The sequence below is a fragment of the Pelodiscus sinensis genome, chromosome 3 (genome assembly GCF_049634645.1).
Source record: "Pelodiscus sinensis isolate JC-2024 chromosome 3, ASM4963464v1, whole genome shotgun sequence".
NCBI lineage: Eukaryota > Metazoa > Chordata > Testudines > Trionychidae > Pelodiscus > Pelodiscus sinensis.
The window spans coordinates 82,972,936-82,995,701 of record NC_134713.1 but is presented as its reverse complement, the minus strand read 5'-3'; the positions used below and the strand labels follow the sequence as shown (position 1 = coordinate 82,995,701).

The 22,766-nt window shown below is 43.9% G+C and overlaps 1 protein-coding gene across 7 annotated transcripts in view; it reads right to left on the bottom strand.

Moving 5' to 3' along the window:
* Positions 1 to 5,780: 5,780 nt before the first annotated feature.
* The window catches only part of NT5DC1 (5'-nucleotidase domain containing 1), a 267,029-nt gene continuing 250,043 nt past the window's right edge, over positions 5,781 to 22,766 (bottom strand). For all 7 annotated transcript variants that reach the window (XM_075924007.1, XM_075924008.1, XM_075924009.1 and 4 more), the window contains 3 exons: positions 14,621 to 14,860; positions 10,305 to 10,512; positions 5,781 to 9,098 (listed from right to left, as the gene is read on the bottom strand). In XM_075924007.1, coding sequence (XP_075780122.1) covers positions 7,343 to 9,098; positions 10,305 to 10,512; positions 14,621 to 14,860 — 2,204 coding nt within the window. In that variant the 3' untranslated portion in view covers positions 5,781 to 7,342. The remainder of the gene's footprint in view (positions 9,099 to 10,304; positions 10,513 to 14,620; positions 14,861 to 22,766) is intronic.

Sequence of the window (22,766 nt, the reverse complement as noted above, 5' to 3'; positions counted from 1 at the left end):
GTAGATGCATACCTAGGGATTGGCCAAGTGGAGGAGAAGTCTAGCTCAATGCAGTTGTGCACTTAGTTTGTCAACTGTGAAGATCTGGGCTCAAATGCTGCTGTCACAAGATAAAAATCTCACACCAGGATTGAAAAGGAGTTTAGTCTCAGGCCAGAAGGGGCCATTCTGATCACCTTCTAATCTGATCTCCTGCATGAAACAGGCCATACAATTTCACCCAATACTTACAGCAGATCTTGGAGCAAGTAGGGCACATATATCTGGAACCATGTCCGCAATGCCTACTTGCCTTTCTTTCCTTCCCGTAAGGCATTGGAAATAGGCACAGAAGAAACCCAAGGAAATTATTGGACATGAGAGCTTGCTGGAAAAAAGGAAAAAAAATTCTTTCTGGCCAGTTATAATCTTCAAACCCATGAAACTCCAAACATGCAATTTGTTGGGGTCAGAAGGAGAGAAGAACAATACCACAGTCATTTCCTTCATTCCTCTCACAGTGTTTGAGCCATGTTATTTTATTCCTGCTACTTGCGTCACTTTCATATGTAAAATCAGAAAGAGTATGGATTCATGTGGACATGGGTTCATATGTGCTTTAATATCTCCTAGTGGTTAATATAGTTCTGAGAAACGAATTCTCTATGAAATCAATGGGAGTTATGCTGCTGAGTTCAAAGGTGGGGCCAGGAACTATCCCTCTGGCTTACCACTCAAACACCCCCATTGACCTCTAAGAGCAGAACTAGGGATGTAAAATACCCTTTAATTGGTTAACCAGTTAAACTCGATGTTTAACCAGTTAACCAATTAAAGGGAAGGTGGCCTGGGGGGGGGGGGGGGGGCGACGGCCTGGCTGAAGTGCCTCCTCCTCCCTGCTGCAGGGGTTGTTCTGGCTGGGCTAGAGTAAGTCACTGCCTGCAGTGGGCGGGGAGCTACTCCAGCTCCCACCGGTTAACATTTCACACCCCAAAGTTGTAGCCAGACAGGCTTCCCCTGTCACATCAATCTTGCTTGCCCCTCTGAGGTGCCTGTATACAGGGCAAAGAAGGAGCAATAAAAATCAGCATAGCCTTGGAAGCTTCGATGCGAGGCCAGGATATGCCAGCTCCTCTGACCCTGAGTAAGCTGAAAACATAGATATGAGAAAGAATGATTAAGGCAATAATCAGACCTCGAGGCTGTAAGAACTGCCCTGGCTGGCACCTATGTTGATACGATCACACACAGTCGTCCCTGGAAGAGGAATCTCCCACTGAGAAAAGAATCTCCGGTACTTCCAATTTAGTTATCTCTCTTACAAGTGTAAATTAAGTTCACAACTCCCTTGTAAGAACGGCGTCACAAAAGACAGACCAGCACCATTTGGCATCACAGATAAGAGAGAGAAATACGTGACCCCATGGGTATAAAGATGGGTCCAGCAGCACACTCACTCTGAGTGTCAATCTACCATCTACCTGCTGGTCGGGTTAGGTGATTTGACCCCCAGAGGTTCATGGGGACGCCCACCTCGTATTTTCGTCTTTCCGAGGAATTGAGGGACCGATCCTGGCCTGACACACTGGGACCGAGCGACGCAGAAGGGGGTAAAAATTGTACCCGTATGTGTCCTTTTGTTTTAGTGCATGCATAGAATACTGCTCTTTAAAGATTAAGCTGTCACTTGGTACCATTACTTTCTATCTTCCTTCTTCCTATGTAACCATAAGATCTGTATTTGCTAGCAGTTAAGAAATAGAGCAATAGCCATTATAACCATATGATTTATAAGCTTCTTTTAATAAACCTATAACTGTTTAAGCTTTAACCTGACTCCTTCAGTTGCTGTAACAGAACCAAGCACAATTTAAAAGAACTTCAGCTGGTCATAAGGGACAGGTATAGGGAGAGCTTGGGCGTTTGGATCGTGTCACTCCCAGGTAACAGATTCGTTGGGGCATCTCTGTCTTCCCTAGAGTGCCTGCTGCGAAGGGATCCTATATCCTAGTAGCTGAAATCTGAGATGTAATGAGCTCTTCCTATAAACTCAGGGCATCTGTCAGCCTGTTGGCTGCCCTCCGCGACGGGATCCCGGACCTAGCAGTAAAGTCACAAACGTTAAACTCGGGGTGTCTGTCAACCTGTTGGCTGCCCTCTGACGGGACCCCGGTCCTAGCGGTAAAGTCACGGACGTTAAGCTTTTGCTCGGGGCACCCTCCAGCCTTCTAGGCTGCCCGCTGCGACGGGACCTTGCGTCTCAGCAGTTGAAGACTTGGGCGTAACACACACGCACACACTGCCCTGACCATCGGCTGACAAAAGTGGAACCAACCAGGATAATGGAGGAGACCAGAGGCATGTGTGTAATCCCCGCTAAGGGTATGTCTCCAAGGCACTAGGAGGTGTGATTCACAGATTGGGTAGACTTACATATGCTTGAGCTAGCACACTAAAAATAGCAATGTAGCCACAGTGATAGGTGGCTACTTGGGGTAGTCGCCAGGTACAATCTCTCCTGGCCCTCAGGTGGCTATGCTATATCTAGTTAGCTCAAATAACAATTGCAGTGAAACTGCTGAAGCATGGTCAGTGCACCGCCCCTGGAATCCTGTTATGTACTCCAGTGGCTATCTTGTGCAGCCACCTGTTCTGCTACCCCTGCAGTGCTATATGATTAAAGCTAGCTATATCAAAACCAGCTCAGGTATGTCTACACATGCTGCAGTCACATCTCCAATTGTGATATACCCACAACTTCAGACTCTTCCATGATAGTCAATAGTCTCTATTTCTTTTTCCCCAAGCAGCATAATTTTTGTTTAAATATTTGAAAAAAGGTAATATTTAATAAAATCTGGGGCAGTGGGAAGTGCATATACACACATTTCAGACTAATATTCTCTCTTCAGTATACTACCTAAGTCTTTTCTTCTTGTATCTTACTTTAGGACATGAGGTCACACTCTTCATTCCTTTAAATTTATCAACTCAAGCTATATTTAAAAAAAAACCAAAATCCTGATGAGAAGCAGGTTAGTCTAATCTAGGCTGAGCACACCTGGCAATTCTCAGGTGTGAGAATCAGGGTACATCTAGACTACAGGCTTTTGTCGACAGAAGTTTTGTCGACAGATACTGTCGACAAAACTTCTGTCGATAAAGACATTCAATTCTGTCGACAAAGCAAGCTGCTTTGTCGACAAAACCCTGTAGTCTAGACACAACCCTAGATGCAATAACACCTTCTGTCGACAGAACTCTGTCGACAAAAGGCGTTATTCCTCGTAAAATGAGGTTTACCAGCGTCGACAAAACTGCCGAGTTCTGAGTTCTGTCGACGTTATGTCGACAAAACTCAGCGGTAGTGTAGACGCAGATTTAGTTTTGTCGACAAAAGTCCACTTTTGACGACAAAACCCTGTAGTCTAGACACACCCTCAGTCTCAGCACAAAATGAATCAGCAACTTCTGCCCTTAGGTATGCACACATAACTCCCATTGAGTTGAGCTCCCTTTGCCTCCATCTCAGCTCCAAGTTTTGACACCATATATTTCATTCAGGTCCTGAATGGTGCATGTTCATCTATGGCGGAGAGGGTGGAATCTAGGAGCACAAGCACATGGTGTGGCTGCAGAAATGGGGCCTTAGAGAACTGAGAAAAAGATTAAAAATTAAATGTACAGAAACCAACAGGAAGCAATTAAGCAGAATGGCACGTGCAGCTATATTTCAGGTTGGTTTCCAGTGCTGTGGGCCATGAAACAAATCTTTGCTTCCTTAATACCAAATAATGATTAAAAAGTAATGAAAAAAGTAACAGAAAATAGTGTCCATCACTAAAAAAATCTAGATGGAACCAGAAAGACGTCAACTGCTGCTGCTTTGGATTAACAGAGCCCTTTCTAGGACCCTGTGATATTTCATGCTAATGTCATGGAAGCTGGGGGCAGAGCAGCTCCAATTGTCTGGCTGGCTGGAGCACTTCCAGGTTCCAGTTGGTGCCGGACTATCAGGAGTGCTGGACCACTGGATGCCGGACAATTGGAGTTTCACTGAACTGTGTTACACAAAAACTACTAAAAATATAAAGGGAAAATTAAAAAAGATTTGGCAGGGTAAGGTGACTGTATATCTGTGCTTATTTCATTTGCAGCATTTTTCTTCTGCATAGTAAAGTTTCAAATCTGTATTAAGCCAATGTTCAACTGTAAACCTTTGAAACAACCATAACATTTTGTTCAAAGTTACAAACATTTCAGAGTTAGGAACGACCTCCATTCCAGATGTGTTTGTATCTCTTGAGGTTCTACTGTAAACTTAAATATAAACACCTACATGCTGTCACCAGCTTTTACGGATCTCTTAATAGGGGTCACATAGAATGTTCTGTAACTGCTCAGGAAATAGAAACTCTGTCCATTGGATTTCTGTAATACTCTTTACAGTGTATATCCAACCTAATTTCAAAACAATGGCCAGGTCTAATGCTTACATGGGAATGCAGGGGGCACAGTGAATAAAGGCCAAGCAGAACTGGAACCCTTCTCTGCTCTCCTGAGTATCTCTCAAGAGGGAAAAAAGAGCTATGACCCTACCGCCTTCCTAGAAACAGCCAGTGGAAGCTCAGAATTTCCGCTTCACAGGAAATGTTATCGACATACATCAGATTTCATAGAAAATTTAGGTTTTGTCAAAAGAAACATTTTCTCACAGAAAAATTCTTAAATCCCCCCCTCAGCTCTAATTTCAGCTCACAGTGCAGAATGAAGGGGAGTAGCAATGAAGTTCTGCTAGTGTGTGCCATGCCACCAGGGGATACTCTGCCAGGTACAATGCTATTGTGCCCTGCTTCCAACAAGTAATATAACTAGAGAAGATAACTGAACCCCAAGTAACTAAGAAAGAAAAAAATACATTTGCCTGAAGATTCAACATTTAATTATCATTAATATTACACAAAGTTAATAATTAGTTACCAGTATCTTGGAAAATAAAAGAAACCCAACAACCATTTATGTGCCTTTTTAAAATTTGCTCAATGTTATAATCCAGTGTTTCTCAACCTTTTTTTTAAAAAAAAAAATATCCCCCCCTTTTTAAAAAAAAAATATAAGTACCCCCAGTACCTACAGTTTTCAGACACACAATTATTTTTTCTACCATTGCAACACGTTTGTTTAAACAACTTAATAGTAGCCAGGTGGGCGATGACATTTGTTGGGTGTAAAAAGTACAAAAATAATGAAGTGCTGTAAAACTTAAAACAAAAATTCAGCTTTCTCCAAATTTCAGTTGTATTGATGTACCCCCCCAACTTCTCTCAAGTACCACTAAGGGTACTCATACCACTGGTTGAGAAACACTGTTATAATCCAACCTCAATTGAGAGAAATCTACATAACTATGAAAAATCATGTTGGGTGACAATCTTCTATACTGTTCTCCAAAAGACTTCAGTAAGGTGACTGTACATGTGTAATGTGAGCAGAACCTGACTCAGTATGAGAAATTGAAATTAAATGATAAAATTGTCATTATTCATATTTCAGATTTTATAGAATATTAATTTGTACCCAAGACAATTAATTTGAGATATCCACCTGTGTATTTTTCATTTAATGAAAGGTTCTCTCTGTTGGCCAGATACAAGTAAAGAGAAAACATCAGTATCGAGCTGAAGTGGTAAAAATGAGAGACATAGATCAATTCCATATGTTGTGAATTAGGAGCTAATGAACACCAGTACATTGCTTAAATTATTGGGTGAAATATTTTAGTCAACAAAGCAAAAAATCTATGCAGAGGCAATTATGATTTATTTATTTAGCAAAATATTGGGAAAATGCTTTTCTTTTTCTTCAAGACATCAATAGCCTCTCCTCTCCATACTGAGATCTACGATTTTTTGCAGTTTAATGAATGCAGTGTAAAGAAGGGTGTCAAACTCATTGTCAGAAGCTACATTATTCTCCATATCAATGATTGCCAAGTTAATGATTCATGTGCCTCCAATGCTCTGCAAAACAATGAAGAACTGGCTGTCCCATGGTCTGTCTCTTCTTTGTTTCCAACTACATAATCACTCAGAGCTAAAAAAAATAAATATATAAAATGCTTTCTTAATACAGCTTTTCCACATAAGCAATTGCTGGAGTCACTAACGGGCAGTGGTGATGACGGTGATTTTTTTTTTTGGTAACTGAAAAAAGAAGAGATAATCTAAGAAACAATTTTCCTATTGAGATGTGCTCCACCTATGAATACATTTGAAAACCTTTACCCTATAAAATCAAAAGCAGATCATTTCAGGGTTCATCCTCCAGTTTTCATTTAGTGTGGCAAATGAGAAAGGGATTTCTCATGGGAAATAATTTCTTATGCTTATTTATCTCCTACTGTTACTTGTTAATCTCAGAATCTGTGCCTTTCTCTAGTCAGTTCTGACACTGACTGCTGCTTCCTGCAAAGAGGTGAGATGATTTAAGGATTCTGAAATAATTTTACCAGTCTGCTTCAGTACTAAACTATTCTGATTTGGCAGACATGAATTACGTCTGCTGTACAAGTCTTTCCTATGCATTTTAAATTCATATAATGCTGTTGTAAAGTTATGTCTATAGGCTTTAGAACTGGTTGAGAATTTTTAACACTATTTTTTTTTACTGAAAAATGCTGATTCATCAAATCCTGCATTGTTTGTGAAACAGGTTTGGTTTCTACAAATCTCCCTAGAAAGTTCAACAAATGTCAACACGAAAAAAAATGGAAAAACAATTTTTCAAGTGTTTAAAATGTTCTGTTTTCACATTTTCATACCCCAGGTTTTGGGGGGGTGGGGAGGGAATGAATTTTTGGTCCATGGATACTTTCAAGGTTTGGTCATTTTGAGTCCCAATTTGGGACAGGAATTCTTTTTTATATCTGTTTATGGAGCAGGAAAATCATTTCCTGCCCTGCTGTAAGAGGTATCTTTAGCAGCCTGTAAATAATACTATGCAAACCTAATTGTATATAAAACCAAGGATCTTAGGAAACAAATAATCCTTAAAGAGGACTTTTTATTTTTGGTAGAAATTAATTACAGTTTCACATATTGTGCTTTTATTATCAAAGCATAATATCCTTCAGATATCAAAAGCAACCAAAGCATAGATGAAGAACACTTAGGTTTCTCAAAAATGCATTATTTTATCCTCTTTCCTCATGGTGTGAATTCAATCTTTCCTCAGCTGTTTCCTGGAATGTTTCACAAACAAACAAACAAACAAACAAAAACACCAAACCTATGGCCCTATTAGGGTTAATTCTTTTGCATAGACACATATGACCATAAATTGGTCGGTAGTACATGTTCTTTTGCTAACATTGTGACTGGGAACAAGAAGAATACAGCCACAATAATACACAGCTGTCAGCTAAAAGTATTGCGTAAAGGCATCTTTGGCCATGTAGGCTCTTGGCTTTTTGGAAACAAGTGATCTGCATTGCGAGCATGACAAAGAAAATAGAAATGTTTAGAATTAAGAAGAGGCGGGTATAAGATGCTGATATTGATGGGACACTGCTTCGAGCAGTGGTCACCATTTGTTCCAGACCAGACTGGCCTTTGATTAATGCATCATTATTGTGCTTCACATAAGTAATATCTGCAAAATCTAGAAGGTCTTTCATTTCCTCGTCCTCATCTACAGGTAACTCTTCTTGTGCCAGAGTCTGTGCCTTCTGTCGCACTTTTCTTTCATTTACTTCAATTTGTGCAAAGATGTCAGGAATGGCATCAACAAACTTGTAGCCCTTGGCTACCTTTTTGTATTTCTTTGCCCTGACTTGCTGCTGCTGCTGGGAGATAGCAAATAGTCTATCAATGGCTTCTTCCGTCTGTCTCTTATCTGAAAATCTCAATAGGCGTTCAGCAATCTTTCTAAAGCTATCTGTGTTCCGCACACGAGACAGAATCTGTTTCTCAAGCTGCTGGAAGACAGGTTTGAAATGCTGAAGATTCTGCTCCACAATCTCAACATAATTTTTCACCTCTGGTACAGCAGAGTTTCTTATGGTAGAGGTGCGGTCAAACAAAATCTCTTGGCGATCTGCAATAATTTGTGCAAAGACAGAATGGTCTCCATCCTCACCAGTCCACAGGTAAACAGCATAAGCATGCTCACTGGTAGCTATGAAGACATCCAGTTGCTGAGAATCTCCATGAACACTGAAACTTTGGACATCTATGGAAGGTCCTATGAAGAGGTAAATTGCTCTGGTGACTGGGTTCCGCAGGTGGGTTGTAACATTCACATAGTTTGTTCCATTGTAGGGGTAGCCCCGGGGATACATTTTTGAGACAACAGTAGCTTTCTCACTGTAGCCAGTGTCATCCATCCAGTACATCTTATACATCCCATCATGATGCCTAATAAAAGCCCCATGGACATCGTCAATAACTGTCTCTTCAAAAGGCACATCAACATTGTGGAAGAAGCTGGTGGCTGCCTCCAGGGGGCTGTCATCTTCAAGATGAATTAGGTCCACAAGCAATAAAAGCTGGGGATGCAGAAGTAAAAGGTTTCTTTGGAAGTTTTTCAACTTGAGTTTTGGGTTGTAAGCATCCACTCCTTCTCCCCTAATAAAAACCACTCCACTTCTCTCCATTGCAGCAACCACTCTGCCCTGGCAATCTGCAGCCAGGTCATGTTTGTATTTCAACCACTTTGATGAACAGTCCTCTGTAACCTGCCCTTCCCATGGGGAGAAGCAGCTCTTTGACACAGCTGGGGAAAACATCACCACATTGTTAAAGAAGGTGTACTTTGGCCCATACAGGGCTTCAGTTATGAAAGGTACACCATTGGGAGCAAAGGTAAAGGAGTTCTGATCAGGGTGCTCGTGGCCAGCATTAAAGTTTCTCCACCCTTTGATCCACTCTTTGTACTTATTCTTATGAACAATATCATATATTGCACGGCCTCCCAGTTTTCCCGATTTGAAGGAGAGGAAGGGCCTGTTAATTTCAGCTGGCAATGCACTTCCATATGTTACAACTCCCCAGTCCTCAAAATAATGCAGCTTTGGAATACCATAGTCCGGCGGAGGTACAGAGTGCAAGCTTGCATCATACCTGCCGAAAGAAAATACATGATTTTACACTTAGATGCAAAAATTGGACTTGATTGCTTTATTTGTTTTCCACCTATCTAGAATGAAAAGACTTTTGCAATATTTAAAAGAAAGAATTGTCCAACAATATAAAACCCACAGTAGACTTTCTAAGTGATCTAATCATACAAGGACAAAGATACTCATCATAGTAATGCCCCATACATATACTAGTATGTATCAAGTGTGCCAAAGCACCTACATTCACACAGTGGTCCTGTGGTTCTGGGGAGTGGTAGGTTGGGGGGGGGAACACAACCCTTGAGGGTGAAACAGCAACTCCCTAACTGCTTGCCTCAGTTGCTCACCATAGTTCTCAGTCTAACAGCCTTCCTTCAGAGACAAGCCGTAGTCTGATTTAGACACTCTCATCATTGGCAGAGCAATGGAAAAAGGAGTGGAAAATACTTCTAGCTTATAGTTGCCTCTCCAAACATGGAGTCAGCCAACTAGATTTCTTATCTCAGTCTCTCCCTCTCTATAAGGGGTTTTCTTTCCTTGGACTTCTGGCTGCCAGTTCAAACCTTGCATATCTAAATAAACTACTGACAATCAGGAATTAGCCATATTACAGGCCTTAAAATATTTGTATTTCTTGCCTGCAAAGGGATAATCTAGTCTTACAAATTAGGGCTGAGTTGTAAGATATATAGAAAATGTGGCTCAAGTTCTGTCCCAGATTTTTGTTCCTGTTTTCACACTGCTGACATGCTAGCTAATAGATTCTATGTTTCTCCTCTTAAGCACTGAAATTTACTGCATTTAAAGGAATTTGGGTTTTAAATGAGCTTATAACTAGCTACCAAAACACACACAAGCCATAACCTGTGAGGAAGAATTTTTTGTTTTTTGTTAAAGAATACATGTAGAAGCTTTGAAATAAGAATTTCACTCTTGAAAATGGTTGTCTACAATAATGCAAGTAAAAGCAATGCCAACAAACAGACGGAAACATGTGCAAACAAGTTCTGCACAAAATCCATGTTGTATGTGTCTATGTATTATATGACGAAGTTCTGAGTCCCTTTTAGGCTAGACACTGTTTAAGCTGCACATGTCCAGCAGAACATCCATTTGTACAGCTGATTACAAATCGGATGTTAATGGTTTATCATTAATGCCACATATCTGCCATGTTTCTTTGAAGCCCACCCATTCTGCGTCATACCAGAGAAATTCAGTGTGAAGAGTGCACCACCGCTGGCCTTTAGATGGAGTCCCAGGACCTTCTGCTACTCGGTTCCTTCTGATCTGATCTGCCAACCAATTCCCACTGCCATTGCGCATGACAAATTTGTCTAGAAATACCAGCTGGCTCTCTGGCCCATAGAACCAGTTATAGTTGGAGTCTGCAATTGCCACAGTTCTCTGAAATCCTTGGGAAAAAATTAAAAAGAACATAAGAACAAGCAAATAAATGAACAAAGTAAGGCTGATGAAGCCATGCATTACAAATGGGCTTTCCCTTTTAAAATATTTATAGACATACCCTTGAATGACCCACAGTCAGGTTATACAGTAGCTATTTCCTTGCTGTTTCACCTGCTTTAACTAAGACAGAACAGATGGTACAGAAATGTGAAGATAGGCCCCATCCTCGTCCCTTTTTTCACTTTAATCTCTCGCAAGGCACAATATTCAGATTAAAGATTTTGTTTCTCTCATGTCAACTCATGCCCTTTAAAGTAACTACAACTCACAGAAGCTCAAGGTAAAATGAAACTATTCCTGTTATACGCTGAAGCAACTAAAACAAATGTGCTTTTCCCGTCATGTGCTGGTTGTGTATTAGAATACTTTTGATATGCTAACAGCCTAGGCAGTGTTCAAAATACATGGCCAAATCTTCAGCTCATGTAAATCAGTTTAGCTTCACTGACTCTAACAGAACTATGCCTGTATATGACTGTAGAGAACTGATCCATAAAATCCATCCAAGTTAAGATGTTGTATTATTCCCCCCCACAGTTTGAGGTTAGAAATTTGTATTCTAACAAGGTGAATTGATTTGATAAAAAAAAAGGACCAATATAAGGCTTCATTAGAAATTTTAGCCCAACTGGATCAAAAATGTTTTCTGAAGATTGACAAAAGTTTCATTACATATTTTACAATTCATTTTCATATTTATTTTTTGCACTTGGATTCCAGCTGCGACTTCAAAACAAAAGTGTGATTTGCAGCCTGACTATGCATTGACAGAAGTGTTGTGAGCAAGACACAAGAAGTCATTCTTCTGCTATACTGTGTGCTGATTAGGCCTCAGTTGGAGTATTGTGTCCAGTTCTGGGCACCACATTTCATGAAAGATGTGGAGAAACTGCAGAAAGTCCAAAGAGTAACAAAACTGATTGAAGTTCTAGAAAACATGAGCTATGAGGGAAGACTGAAAGAATGGGGTATGTTTAGTTTAGAAAAGAGAAGACTAAATGGGGACATGATAGCAGTTTTCAAGTATCTAAAAGGGCGTTACAAAGAGGAGGGAGAAAAATTGTTCTCCTTGGTCTCTGATGATAGGACAAGAAGCAATGGGCTTAAACTGCAGCAAGAGAGGTTTAGGTTGGACATTAGGAAAAACTTCTTCTGTCAGGGTGGTTAAACACTGGAATAAATTGCCTAGGGAGGTTGTGGAATCTCCATCACTGGAGATATTTAAGAGCAGGCTAGTTAGATATCTACCAGGGAAGATCTAGACGTGCTTGGTCCTGCCATGAGGGCAGGGGACTGGATTTCATCACCTCTCAAGGTTCCTATCAGTTCTAGTGTTCTATGATTCTTCCAGTGTTGTAATTGTAGGATTCTTATTCAAAAAGAAGTTGGTTTGTGGGGAAGAGGTTGCAGGGTTATCATAGCAGGGATTGCAGTACTACTACCCTTAATTCTGTGCTGCTGCTTGCAGCAGAACTATCTTGAGAGGTAGGTGGCTGGAGAGCAGTGGTTAATGGCTGAGAGCCTCCAGCAGCAGCATAGTAAAGGATATTATGATATGGTATTACCACCCTTTTTTTTGTACAGAGCTGGGTCTGGCTGCCCAGCTCTGAAGGCAGCAGTGCAAAAATAAGAGTGGCACGGTATGGTATTGACACTAGGGATTTAAAATCCCATTTAATTAGTTAACTGGTTAAATGTTGAGTTCAACTGGTTAACTGATTAAGGTGTGTGTGTGGCGGGGGCCGGGGGGCACTTCAGACTGGCAGCGTCAAGCCCTGCACAGGCTGCCAGCTCCCAGGTCACGTGCGCTGGGAACTGTCAGCCCAGTGTGGGCAGGGGGCTGCTCCCCGGGTACCATTACCCAGGAAGCATCACCCATTACAGTGACTGGGTAACTGGATATCTGTTAACGGCCCTAACAGACACCCTTACTTCTAGACTGCTGTTGTCAGGGTTCCCCCTACAGTGCTGGGTGCCTGGCCAACAACTGCCACTCTCTGGTTGCCCAGCTCTGAAGGCAGCACAAACGTTGGGATGGCAATACTGTGATTCCTGAAAATAACTTTGTGATTCCCTCCTTGTCATTCCTTTTTGGATCAGGACTCCCAATTTCAGAAATGCTGATCTCCCCTGTAAAATATGCATAGTATAAGGTAAAAGCACACGAAAAGTCAGATTTCTCAGTGGAAGACTACTGACTCATGGCTCGTGATGCATTTTTGAAGGCTGTGAATTAGGTATGGCCTTACACGTTACTATATTTCCCAGTTCCCCTTTTAAACCTTTCCTCAGTTGATACTCCCATAGCTATTTTGCAAAATACTTTGTGCGTACTCCATCTTATGTCTCCACACATCCAAATTGTTTACATGCCTTGACTCTTCTGTTCCAACAACATCTAGATGACACTTCCTTTCAACCCATGATGTTAAAATGCTTGTCGATTCCTTGATTCTGTCCTAATTTCATTATTGAAATTTCATTCTCATTTAATCCTTCCATAACTTTCTACTCGCCCTCCATGTGAAACTCAAGCATCTCACTCTCTCTATAGCTCTGTCGTCTTATGTCTGTGCTTAGTCCTCTCTCATTTTGCTCTGCCCATGATACCCATTTCACCTCAATTTTGTATCCTTTTCCCATACCTGCCTTCATGCTCCCCCCCCCCCCACATGCTGCACCTTATTTCTGAAACATTTCTTTTTGCAGTCCACAGGGCTCCAACTCTCCCCATTTAAATCCCTTAAAAACTCTTCATTAAACCTCTCAATGTTATTGCACCTGTGTGAATGATGCTGATCCAGAAATAAAAACTCATTGCTGTGCTCTAAAATAGACTTCCTCGGGGTCATCAAGAATACGTTTTTTTCAACTGGAAACTCCTGAGGGTAGAGACACTGTCTCCTGAGTTTCATACACTGGTAAACTCAGAACTTAACAGTAACTAAAAGAAAGGCAGCCAGGCCTAGTGCACAGAGCAGACTGCGACTCAGGAGACCTGGGTACTATTTCCAGCTCTGCCACTAGCTTGTGGGGTGACATTGGGCATGTTACTTTGCATTTCTGTCCTCTCTGAAATGGGGTTAATGCAACTGACCTCCCTTTGCACAGCTCTTTTGATAGCTACTAAATTAAACACTTGAAAGTTTTCTTATTATTTATTGAACATAGGCACTGCCCACTGCGCTGTATGAAACAGAAGACATGACCTACTTAAAGGATATTATACGACTCATATTTTGGATGTTACACAGTTACTCTTTTGTTTATCAGTCCTAATTATTTTCTTCTCCTGGTACTTTTCCACAGAAAAATATACTTCTCTTTGGCATCTCTCCTCATTTAACCTTCCCAAAATTTCAGCCAGCAGGGGTAGCTTTCCTTTCCACTACCAAACTCCCATAACAGTTCTATGGTACAACATAAGCTGAAATTAGGTCCTTCACTGGTGCCTACATGGGTATTTTTCTGTCTAACCTTGAGCACTCACATGGGAACAATCCGGTCCATGTCTCCTTGGAGCGCACTGAGAAACCTACCAATAGAGCTAGTTAATATTCTTCACATGAAAATACTTTAGTCAAAATTAATTTTTCTTTAAATGAAACTTCTTGGGGAAAAATGACATTTTTTTCAGTGTTTGTGAAAATATCTACATTTTTATAAACATTGTAATGCAAACTATCAATTTTTTCCATTAAGAAAATCCCTCAGTTTGGTAAGAGAAAAAGTTCAATAACAATTATGAAAATGATTCCGATAAAAATGTCAAGAAAAAAATATCAAGGCAAATTTCACAAAAACCAGAAAATGGGTCCATTTCAAATCTGAAAGATAGAAACAAATCTGAAATGTTAAACTTTTTCCTAAAATCATGTTCTTATTTTTGACCAATTCTAAGGGCTAAAATGAATAAACAACAGTAGTGGCATTTTCATGCAGGAATATAAATATAGAGAATGCTGCACTGAATGAGCTACATATAATTTTACCTTAACCGTGAAACTTGTTTAGAAATTAACAGGTGTTTCTTAATTGATTTAAGGTACCTACCTGGCAGGACAGTTCTATACATAAATGCAAAGTGCTGTTTAAGCCACGGATGGTTAAAATGGTTGATGTCAAAATGTCTTTGGACAAGAAACATGTACTGAAAGAGAGATCTGGTGGTGTAGCTGCCATAAGCCACTCCTTCATAGAGGGATCCATCTGTAACTTCTCGCAGCAGGACTATAGACTTTTCCATGATTGACAGCACCTGTTTAGTCCACAAGTATGCTTCTTGAAGATAGCCTGAAAGAGAAAGATGTGGTTAAAGCTGACACAGCTTTATACATACTATGCCTTCAGAATATGATTTTTTTTTTAAAAACGATGGTGTTGCAAAATATGATCTGTACAGTTCTAAAGTTTGGCCTAAGGTCTGCCATTTCCTTACAATTGTAGAGTGACAATAAAACTGTTCATCAGAAATTAAAATCTGCATGCAAGGAGTTCAGGCTTAATATAGTAAAGAAAATCTGCCTACACCTAATTGCTGTTAACCAGGGGAACACAAACAAAGGAAGCACACCTGGTACTTTCAAAGAAGATGTTCCTATTACTCTCATACTCACATAGTGGAATCATCTCTTGCCACATGAGATTATGTATTTGAAATGAAAACAGAATGTTAACAAATCTATTATCTTAACCAGACGGGTCAAATGAAATTATCTGAGCCACTTATTTTTTAGCAATATGGTTGCCACAAGTGAAACATTCACAAAATGCAAACAGAAGGATGGGTGCCGAATAGATGTGAATGCCAATCAACAATCGGAGTATTTAATTAAGAAGTTTAAAGTACAATTAAATGATGTTATAAAGTAAAAGAAGTTCCATACTATCTATATTTTTAGAATACTGTACAACATGTACAAATTTCTTTTCAAGAAAAGATTATCAGAGGTTTCACCATTCTGGTTCCTGTTGGCTTGCTCAGTACAGATACACAACTGGGGAGAAGTTGCAAGCAGCCTCCATAGAGTGCCATTTGCCCATGAGCTAGCCAAAATGTGCCCCCAAGCACAAACATTGAGAGACTAGTAGCGGCAGCGGTAGACTTGCCAAATAGAACAAGGTATGTGGATATGGTCCCCAACTTATTTCTGAATCACCTAGCAGAGATCAGCTGATGCAGGCACCAGCACATATTTGAAGTGGCCCCAGGCCGCACATAAAGGGGCGGGCATCAAGCAGAAGAGGCGGGGCCAAGATACTTCCTAGTTCCCCACCCCCAGACCATGATTGGTCTGTGGGTGAGAGAGTGCTTTTGTACCCACCCCCTATGTTCCTCCCTGGTGCCCTCCCCTGGTGGGAGGAGACTTCCTGCACTCCCCTGCCCCTAGGCCAAATAAAGCCTGGGGGTGGGAGAGCGCGTGAAGCCTCCTCCGCTCTGCCCCCACCCTTCAAAGCGCCACAAGCTCCTGGCAAGGTGGGAGGAGGTCTCCTGGGGGTGGGGGAGCAGCAGGGCCTCTGCAGGCTGGATCCAGCCAGTGGAGGCCCTTTTGCCCAACCCTGTACTACACCATGCTAAAAGAGAGAGGTTACTTATCTTGTGCAATAAACGATGTCCTTCAAGATGGGTATTCCTGAGGGTATTCCTGATGGGTATTCGAGATGGGTATACTGTATGTGTCTTGGTGCTCCTGTGCTTATAATCAGAGTTTAGCAGCAGCATTCCCCCCAGGTGCCAGTGTGCACACATGGCACCACAGCTAACATACTGACGTGCGTGCATTGTCAACCCCCCCCCTCAGTTCTTTCTTTACCATGAAGAGATGTTACAGCTCCGAAGGAGACGGGAGGAGGGAGGATCATGGAATGCCCACAGAGATACCCATCTCGAAGAACATCAGTTACTTCACAAGGTAAGTAACCTCTCTTTTCTTCTTCGAGGAGTGTCCCTGTGGGTGCTCCACTGTAGGTGACTACAAAGCAATGGCTTGAGCATTTGGAAGGAGGAGATTTGGATCTCACTGGTGGATGGAGGAGAGGATTGCCACACGAAATGTGATACACTATGAAGTGTAAGTGTCTACTGCATAATGTTTTGTAAAGGTGTGTGTAGAGACCCATGTTGCCGTCCTACAAATATCCTTGATGGGCACGTTATGGAGGAAGGCCGTGGAGGTGGCCACTGCCCTGGTGGAGCGTGCCCGCAACTGAGTCAGTAGTGCCACCTCACTGATGTCATAGCAAGCTTTAATGCAATTTGTTATCCATTTTGAAAGCTTCTTTCAAAATTGCATGTGCTTTGGAGCGATCTGCTATGGAAATGAACAGTCTGGAAGAGTGTCTGAAATACTTTGTTCTATCTAGGAAAAAAGCAGTCACCCGCCAAACAGTCGAAGAGTGCAGTTGCACCTCAGTAGCATCAGGATGAGGTTTTTGGTGGAAAACAGGTAAGAATATAGGCTCATTGAGATGGAACTGTGAAACTATCTTTGGGAGAAATTTTGGATGTGGTCTTAGCATGACTTAGTCTTTGTAAAAGATCATAAATGGCAGATCTGCCATGAGTGTGGTTAACTCGCTAAGGGTATGTCTACACTACAGCGCTAGTTCGAACTAACTTAGTTCGAATTAGTTAATTCGAACTAAGCTAATTCGAACTAACGCGTCTAGAACTAAAAACTAGTTCGAATTAGCGTTTTGCTAATTCGAACTAGCAAGTCCACATTGAGTGGACTCTGAACAGGGCTTAAGGATGGCCGGAAGCAGTGCCGGCAGGGCATAAGAGGAGGACTTAGAGCATGGAGATGCTGTCTCAGGCTAGCCGAGGGCTGCGCTTAAAGGGTCCCGACCCCCACCCGGGACAGACAGTTCTAAGGGGTGCCCCGCTTGCAAAGAAGTTCTGGCTTGGAGTGCCCGGAGTACCCACACTGGGCACATCACACCACTCGGCCATCAGCCCGGCTGCACTTGCCGCAGGCTGCCATCTGGGGAGAGGGGGTAATTGGGGGGCTGCAGGAGAGCTTCCACCCCCAGAAGCCCGCAGAGCCAGCCCAGTCCTCCCCATCGGGGGCTCGTACCCCATTCCTCCCTCACCGCTTCCACTTACCCTTCCCTAGCCCCCCTTCTTATTGATGTACAAAATAAAGATAATGTTTCTTCCAACATTGACTCTGTCTTTATTGAACAAAACTGGGGGGAGACTGGGAAAAGGAGGTGGGAGAGGGGAAGAGAAAGGCTGGGAGAAGGGAGGGCAACTAACATGATCAGGGGTTGGGAACAGGTCCCAGATGAAGAAAGGCTACAGAGACTGGGACTGTTCAGCTTAGAAAAGAGGAGAGGGAGGGGGGACAGGATAGAGGTCTCTAAAAGCAGGGGTTGGGTGGAGAGGGTGCATTCAGAAAAGTTCTTCCTGAGTTCCCATAAAGAAGGACTAGAGGACACCAAAGGAAAGGAATGGGTATCAGGCTTGAAACTAGTAAGAGAAAGTTGTTGTTGTTGACAAAGCAAATAGTTAACCTGCGGAACTCCTTGCTGCAGGAGGCTGTGAAGGCTAGAACTAGAACAGAGTTGAAAGGGAAGTGAGATCAAGTCATGGAGGTTGGGTCCATGGAATGGTCTTAGCCAGGGGGTAGGAGTGGTGTCCCTGGCCAAGGTTTGTGGAAGGCTGGAGAGGGATGGCACGAGACAAATGGCTTGGTCACTGTCTTCAGTCCATCCCCTCCAGGGTCCCTAGGGTTGGCCGCTGTCGGCAGACAGGCTACTGGGCTAGATGGACCTTTGGTCTGACCCAGGACGGCCATTGTAAGCTCAGGGCTCAGGGTAGGGGGTCTCAGTGGACCCCCTTGATTTTCATGCACACCTGCTCCTGGGTGGCCAGGCTGGCAGCTCTCCTGCCCTAGACAGCCACTTTCCTGTGCCTAGTGCGGAGATCGTGGACACGGTCCACGATGTCCGCACTAGCCCAGGAAGGTGCCCGCCTCTTGCGGTCCAGGGCAAGCTCCCGGGAGCCGCCAGCCTGGTCCTGGGAAGAGGGGGTGGGCTGGGGGACATCGGGTGGGTGGCTCTGTGCTGTGCCAGGTGCAGGGTCTGCTGGCTGGGTGCTGGCAGGCTTGCACCTGGCACGGGCACTGTAGCCAGCCCGTGCCCCTTTAAGGGGTCCGGGGCCGGGAGGGGGGCATAGAGTTTCCCTGGTGTTGGCCAGAGTGGCCACCAGGGAAACCTGGGGAGGGCTAGCCTCCCACTAGTTCGAATTAAGGGGCTACACACCCCTTAATTCGAACTAGCTAGTTCGAACTAGGCTTAATCCTCGTAAAATGAGGTTTACCTAGTTCGAACTAAGCGCTCCGCTAGTTCGATTCAAATTCGAACTAGCGGAGCACTAGTGTAGCGCCTATTAAAGTTAGTTCGAACTAACGTCCGTTAGTTCGAACTAACTTTGTAGTGTAGACATACCCTAAGTCTTCTGGCTGTTAAGATAGTAAGAAATCAAGTTTCATGGAAAGGGGTGACAAGGAGCATGCTGCCATCGGTTCAAATGCAGTGAGAGTCAAGGTGTTAAGGACAAGGTTGAGATCCCAAGATGGCACTATCGGCCTTCTTGGGGGAAGATATTATTGAGATCGTTTAAAAATTTCTTAGGGTTGGGTGAGAGAAAATAGTGTGAGCTTCTACAATATCATGCTCACTAGAAATAGCACCTAAGTGGACTTTTATTAATGAATTTGAAAGATTCTGTTTCTTTAAGAAAAGAAGGTTCTCCAAGACCATCGTCAGCTGTGTTGAACGAGGTTGCAGTGCTCCGTGGGTGACTCATGACAGCAGTCTCTGAAGAGGGACAGGGAAGGGGGTTGGGTTGGTAGAAAGGTAAGGAAGGTAATCATGAGGCCTTTTGCTCTTATCCCCAAGGCCCACCAGTCTGTGGCAATCCTGGCCCATGTATGGTAGAATAGTTGGCTGTTGGAAACAATGTCAAACCCTTGACCAGATGTTCAAAATGTCTGCCTGCTGTTGGAGGACTGGAACGTTAGGGCTGCTAATGGCTAACCGGTGCAGCACCACAGGCACGAGGCACCCCAGATGAGCCAGAGCAGCCCTAGCCTGGCCAGAGCAGCACACCACTCCCTGGGTGGAGGGCTCTCTGGCCAGCCTGGAGTAGCTCCCATCTGCCTTGTGGTGCTTCTCCAGGCCATCTGGCTCCGTTTAAGAGGTTAACTGGATAAACATAATGTTTAACTTGTTAACTGATTAAATGGGAATTTATATCCCAATGAGACATGACAGGTTGGTCTTGAGGCTGCCTATGCTTCTGTTGTCTAAGGTCATAACCTCTCTGTGAGAATGACAATGATGCTTTGCGGTGGTTCATTTCCTATTTGAACTGAGGGACATACATGCCCAAGGTTTTGAGCATGGCTCATGAATCCTTGAGCAAATACAGAGAAGCTTCTGTGGTGGCAGAAAAAAGCTTCTGTCCCTTATAGGGTAGATCTTCATCTATGTTCAGCACCTCCCTTGGGAACTGAAAGGGGTGCACAGTCAGGAGACCTGACGCATGACCACGGATGTCGCCAGTGACCTTGTGGCGGAGTCGGCTGTGTTCAGCAATGCCTGCAGTGCTGTTTTTGCTATGAAGACTTAATCTGTGTTGGCTTGAATGAAGATTTGTAGTCCTCAGGCAACTGCTCAGTAAAAGTCTTTGTCAAAATGATGGCATGTGTAGTCTCTAGCAATGCTGAATTATTTGTTATCCTGATCTCAGCATCCCTCCAGGTGTATGATTTCAGACCCAAAATGTCCAGTCTCTTCCAGTCCTCATTAAAAGAAGTGGATTTATATTGGGTCTGTTTGCCCGTAGGGTGGGCTACATTCACCACCAGTGAGTTTGGTGCCGGGTGGGTGAACAAAAATTCAGCCCTTTCGACAGGAATATAATACTTCTTGTAAGTCCTTTTTGAGGTTGTGGAAAATTGAGGCTGGTGTTTGCCACTATATCTTTGTATCGTTCACTATGGCTTCATTGACTGACAAAGCTATTTTAGATGATGGAGAAGCCTGCAATATATTGGTGAACTTGTGCTGAAGCTCAGGAACCTTGACTAAGGAAATGTCAAGAGAACCGGCCACCCTCTTGTACAGGTCCTGAAAGGACCTGAAGTCATCTCTTGTCATTAGTGGAGGGGTCATTATCAACTCATCTGGAGAAGAGGAGGAAAAGTGTGATGGAGGCAAGGTGTCTTCCTCCTGTTTAATGTCAGATCTGGTGGATGTAGGTGGTTTAAGGACCGCTGCCTGAGGTCTAGCTACCGCTGTTGATTGCAGTGCTGCCACCTGAGCTCTCCACGTCAAAGACACAGGATGACTCGGCACCACAAAGAATCCAGTCCTTCACACCAGCGGCACCGGTCTTTCCCCATCAGGGCCGCTCACCAGTCATCAAGAGCTGGCGGTCGCATCAGTGACAGGCACACCATTATTCGATACCGATGCTATACCTACATTAGAGGACCTAATCAAGCAGTCTGTGCCATCAAGCTCAGTGTTACCCTTTTCTACTTATAGTGAGGGTGATGAAGAAATCTTCTCACCATGACACTCATCTCCAAAACCATCCTCACAGCTGCTGCAGCAACCGCAGAGCCAACCCCATATGTGGCAACTGTTTCCATGGTTTCCTCCCATTCCACTCCCACAATCTTGACAGGGATGGGATCCCTGGGACACCATGGTACTGGGGAAACTTCAGTATGCAGTGCCGGTATCATCTTGGTCGGTATCTGTACTGGCGGTTCCATTCGGCTCTTAGCTGTGGTCTGATGGGGCGGCTTAGGTACCGACTGTGTTGGTACCAATGTTGTTGATACTGATGGTGCAGGAGCAGTCTTCTTTGGCTTCGGGACCGAGACTGCAGGGTGTGTATATTTAGAGGACACTGCCCCTTGGGGTCTGTCTGTACTGGGCACCCCTGGTGCCTGTGCATCCCCCGAAGCCTGTACCTTAGGTATCGAGGAAGGCGTTTGCTGAGGGGATAACCTTTTGGGTGGTCTGTCCACTGAGGTTTAGGCATGCTTCTTCTTAGACATTCTTGACTGGAGGATCCTTCGGTGCCAGTGATCCTTGGTCAGAGGTGGTACAGGTTGGAGAGGCCTGTGATACTGGTTCCAAGGCTGGCCTCTCTGTCTTCTCCATGGTGAGGAGTTTTAGCTGCATCTCTCTTGCTTCCAAAGATCTGGAAGAGAGCTTCTTACAGTGGTGGCAACTCTTTGGAGAATGATCCTGTCCCAGGCACCCAAAGCACTGGGCATGCCCATCAGAGATGGAAACAGACATTCTACACGTAAGCCACCATTCAAATCCTGGAGAGCCTGGCATCACTACAATATTCCTAATAAAGTAGTAACAAAGAGAATTTTTTTTAAAAAGAAACACTAATGATTAAGGGGGGAACTTGAAAAAAACAGTAAAGATCTAATACTATCTAATCACTATCTACTACAGTAAACTTCCGATAATCTGGACTATTGGAAAGAGGGGCTATGAGGGATCTGGGGTTGGGTGGGAGGGGATGCCACCTCAGACCCCTCATAGTCCCCCCTTCCGATAGTCCGGCTCTGCCCCAGGTGTCCCCGATTCAGCCACTGCTGGTCAGTTTCAGCAGCGGCTGAATCGGGGACGCCTGGGGCAGAGCAGCTGGAGTGCTGCCGGGTTGGTCCTGCAGCACCGAGGGGCAACGCTGTGGGACCAACCCGGCAGCACCCCAGCTGCTCTGCCCCAGGCATCCCCAAGTCAGCCGCTGCTGAAACTGATCAGCGGCTGACTCCAAGAAGCCCGGAGCAGAGCTGCCCTGCCCCAGGCTTCCTGGAGTCAGCCGCTGGTCAGTTTCATCAGCGGCTGAATCAGGGACACCTGGGGGCAGAGTAGCTGGGGTGCTGCCGGGTTGGTCCCGTAGCGTCGCCCCTCGGCGCTGCGGCACCAACCCGGCAGCACTCCAGTTGTTCTTCCCCAGGCATCCACAAGAGCAGCTGGGGTGCTGCCAGGTTGGTCCCGCAGTCCAGAGGGGCAGCACTACAGGACCAACCTGGCAGCACCCCAGGTGCTCTGCTCCCGGCTTCCCCAATTCAGTTTCAGCAGCGGCTGAATCGGGGAAGCTGGGCGCAGAGCAGCTCCAATTGTCCGGCAGCTGGAGCACTTCCGGGTTCCTGAT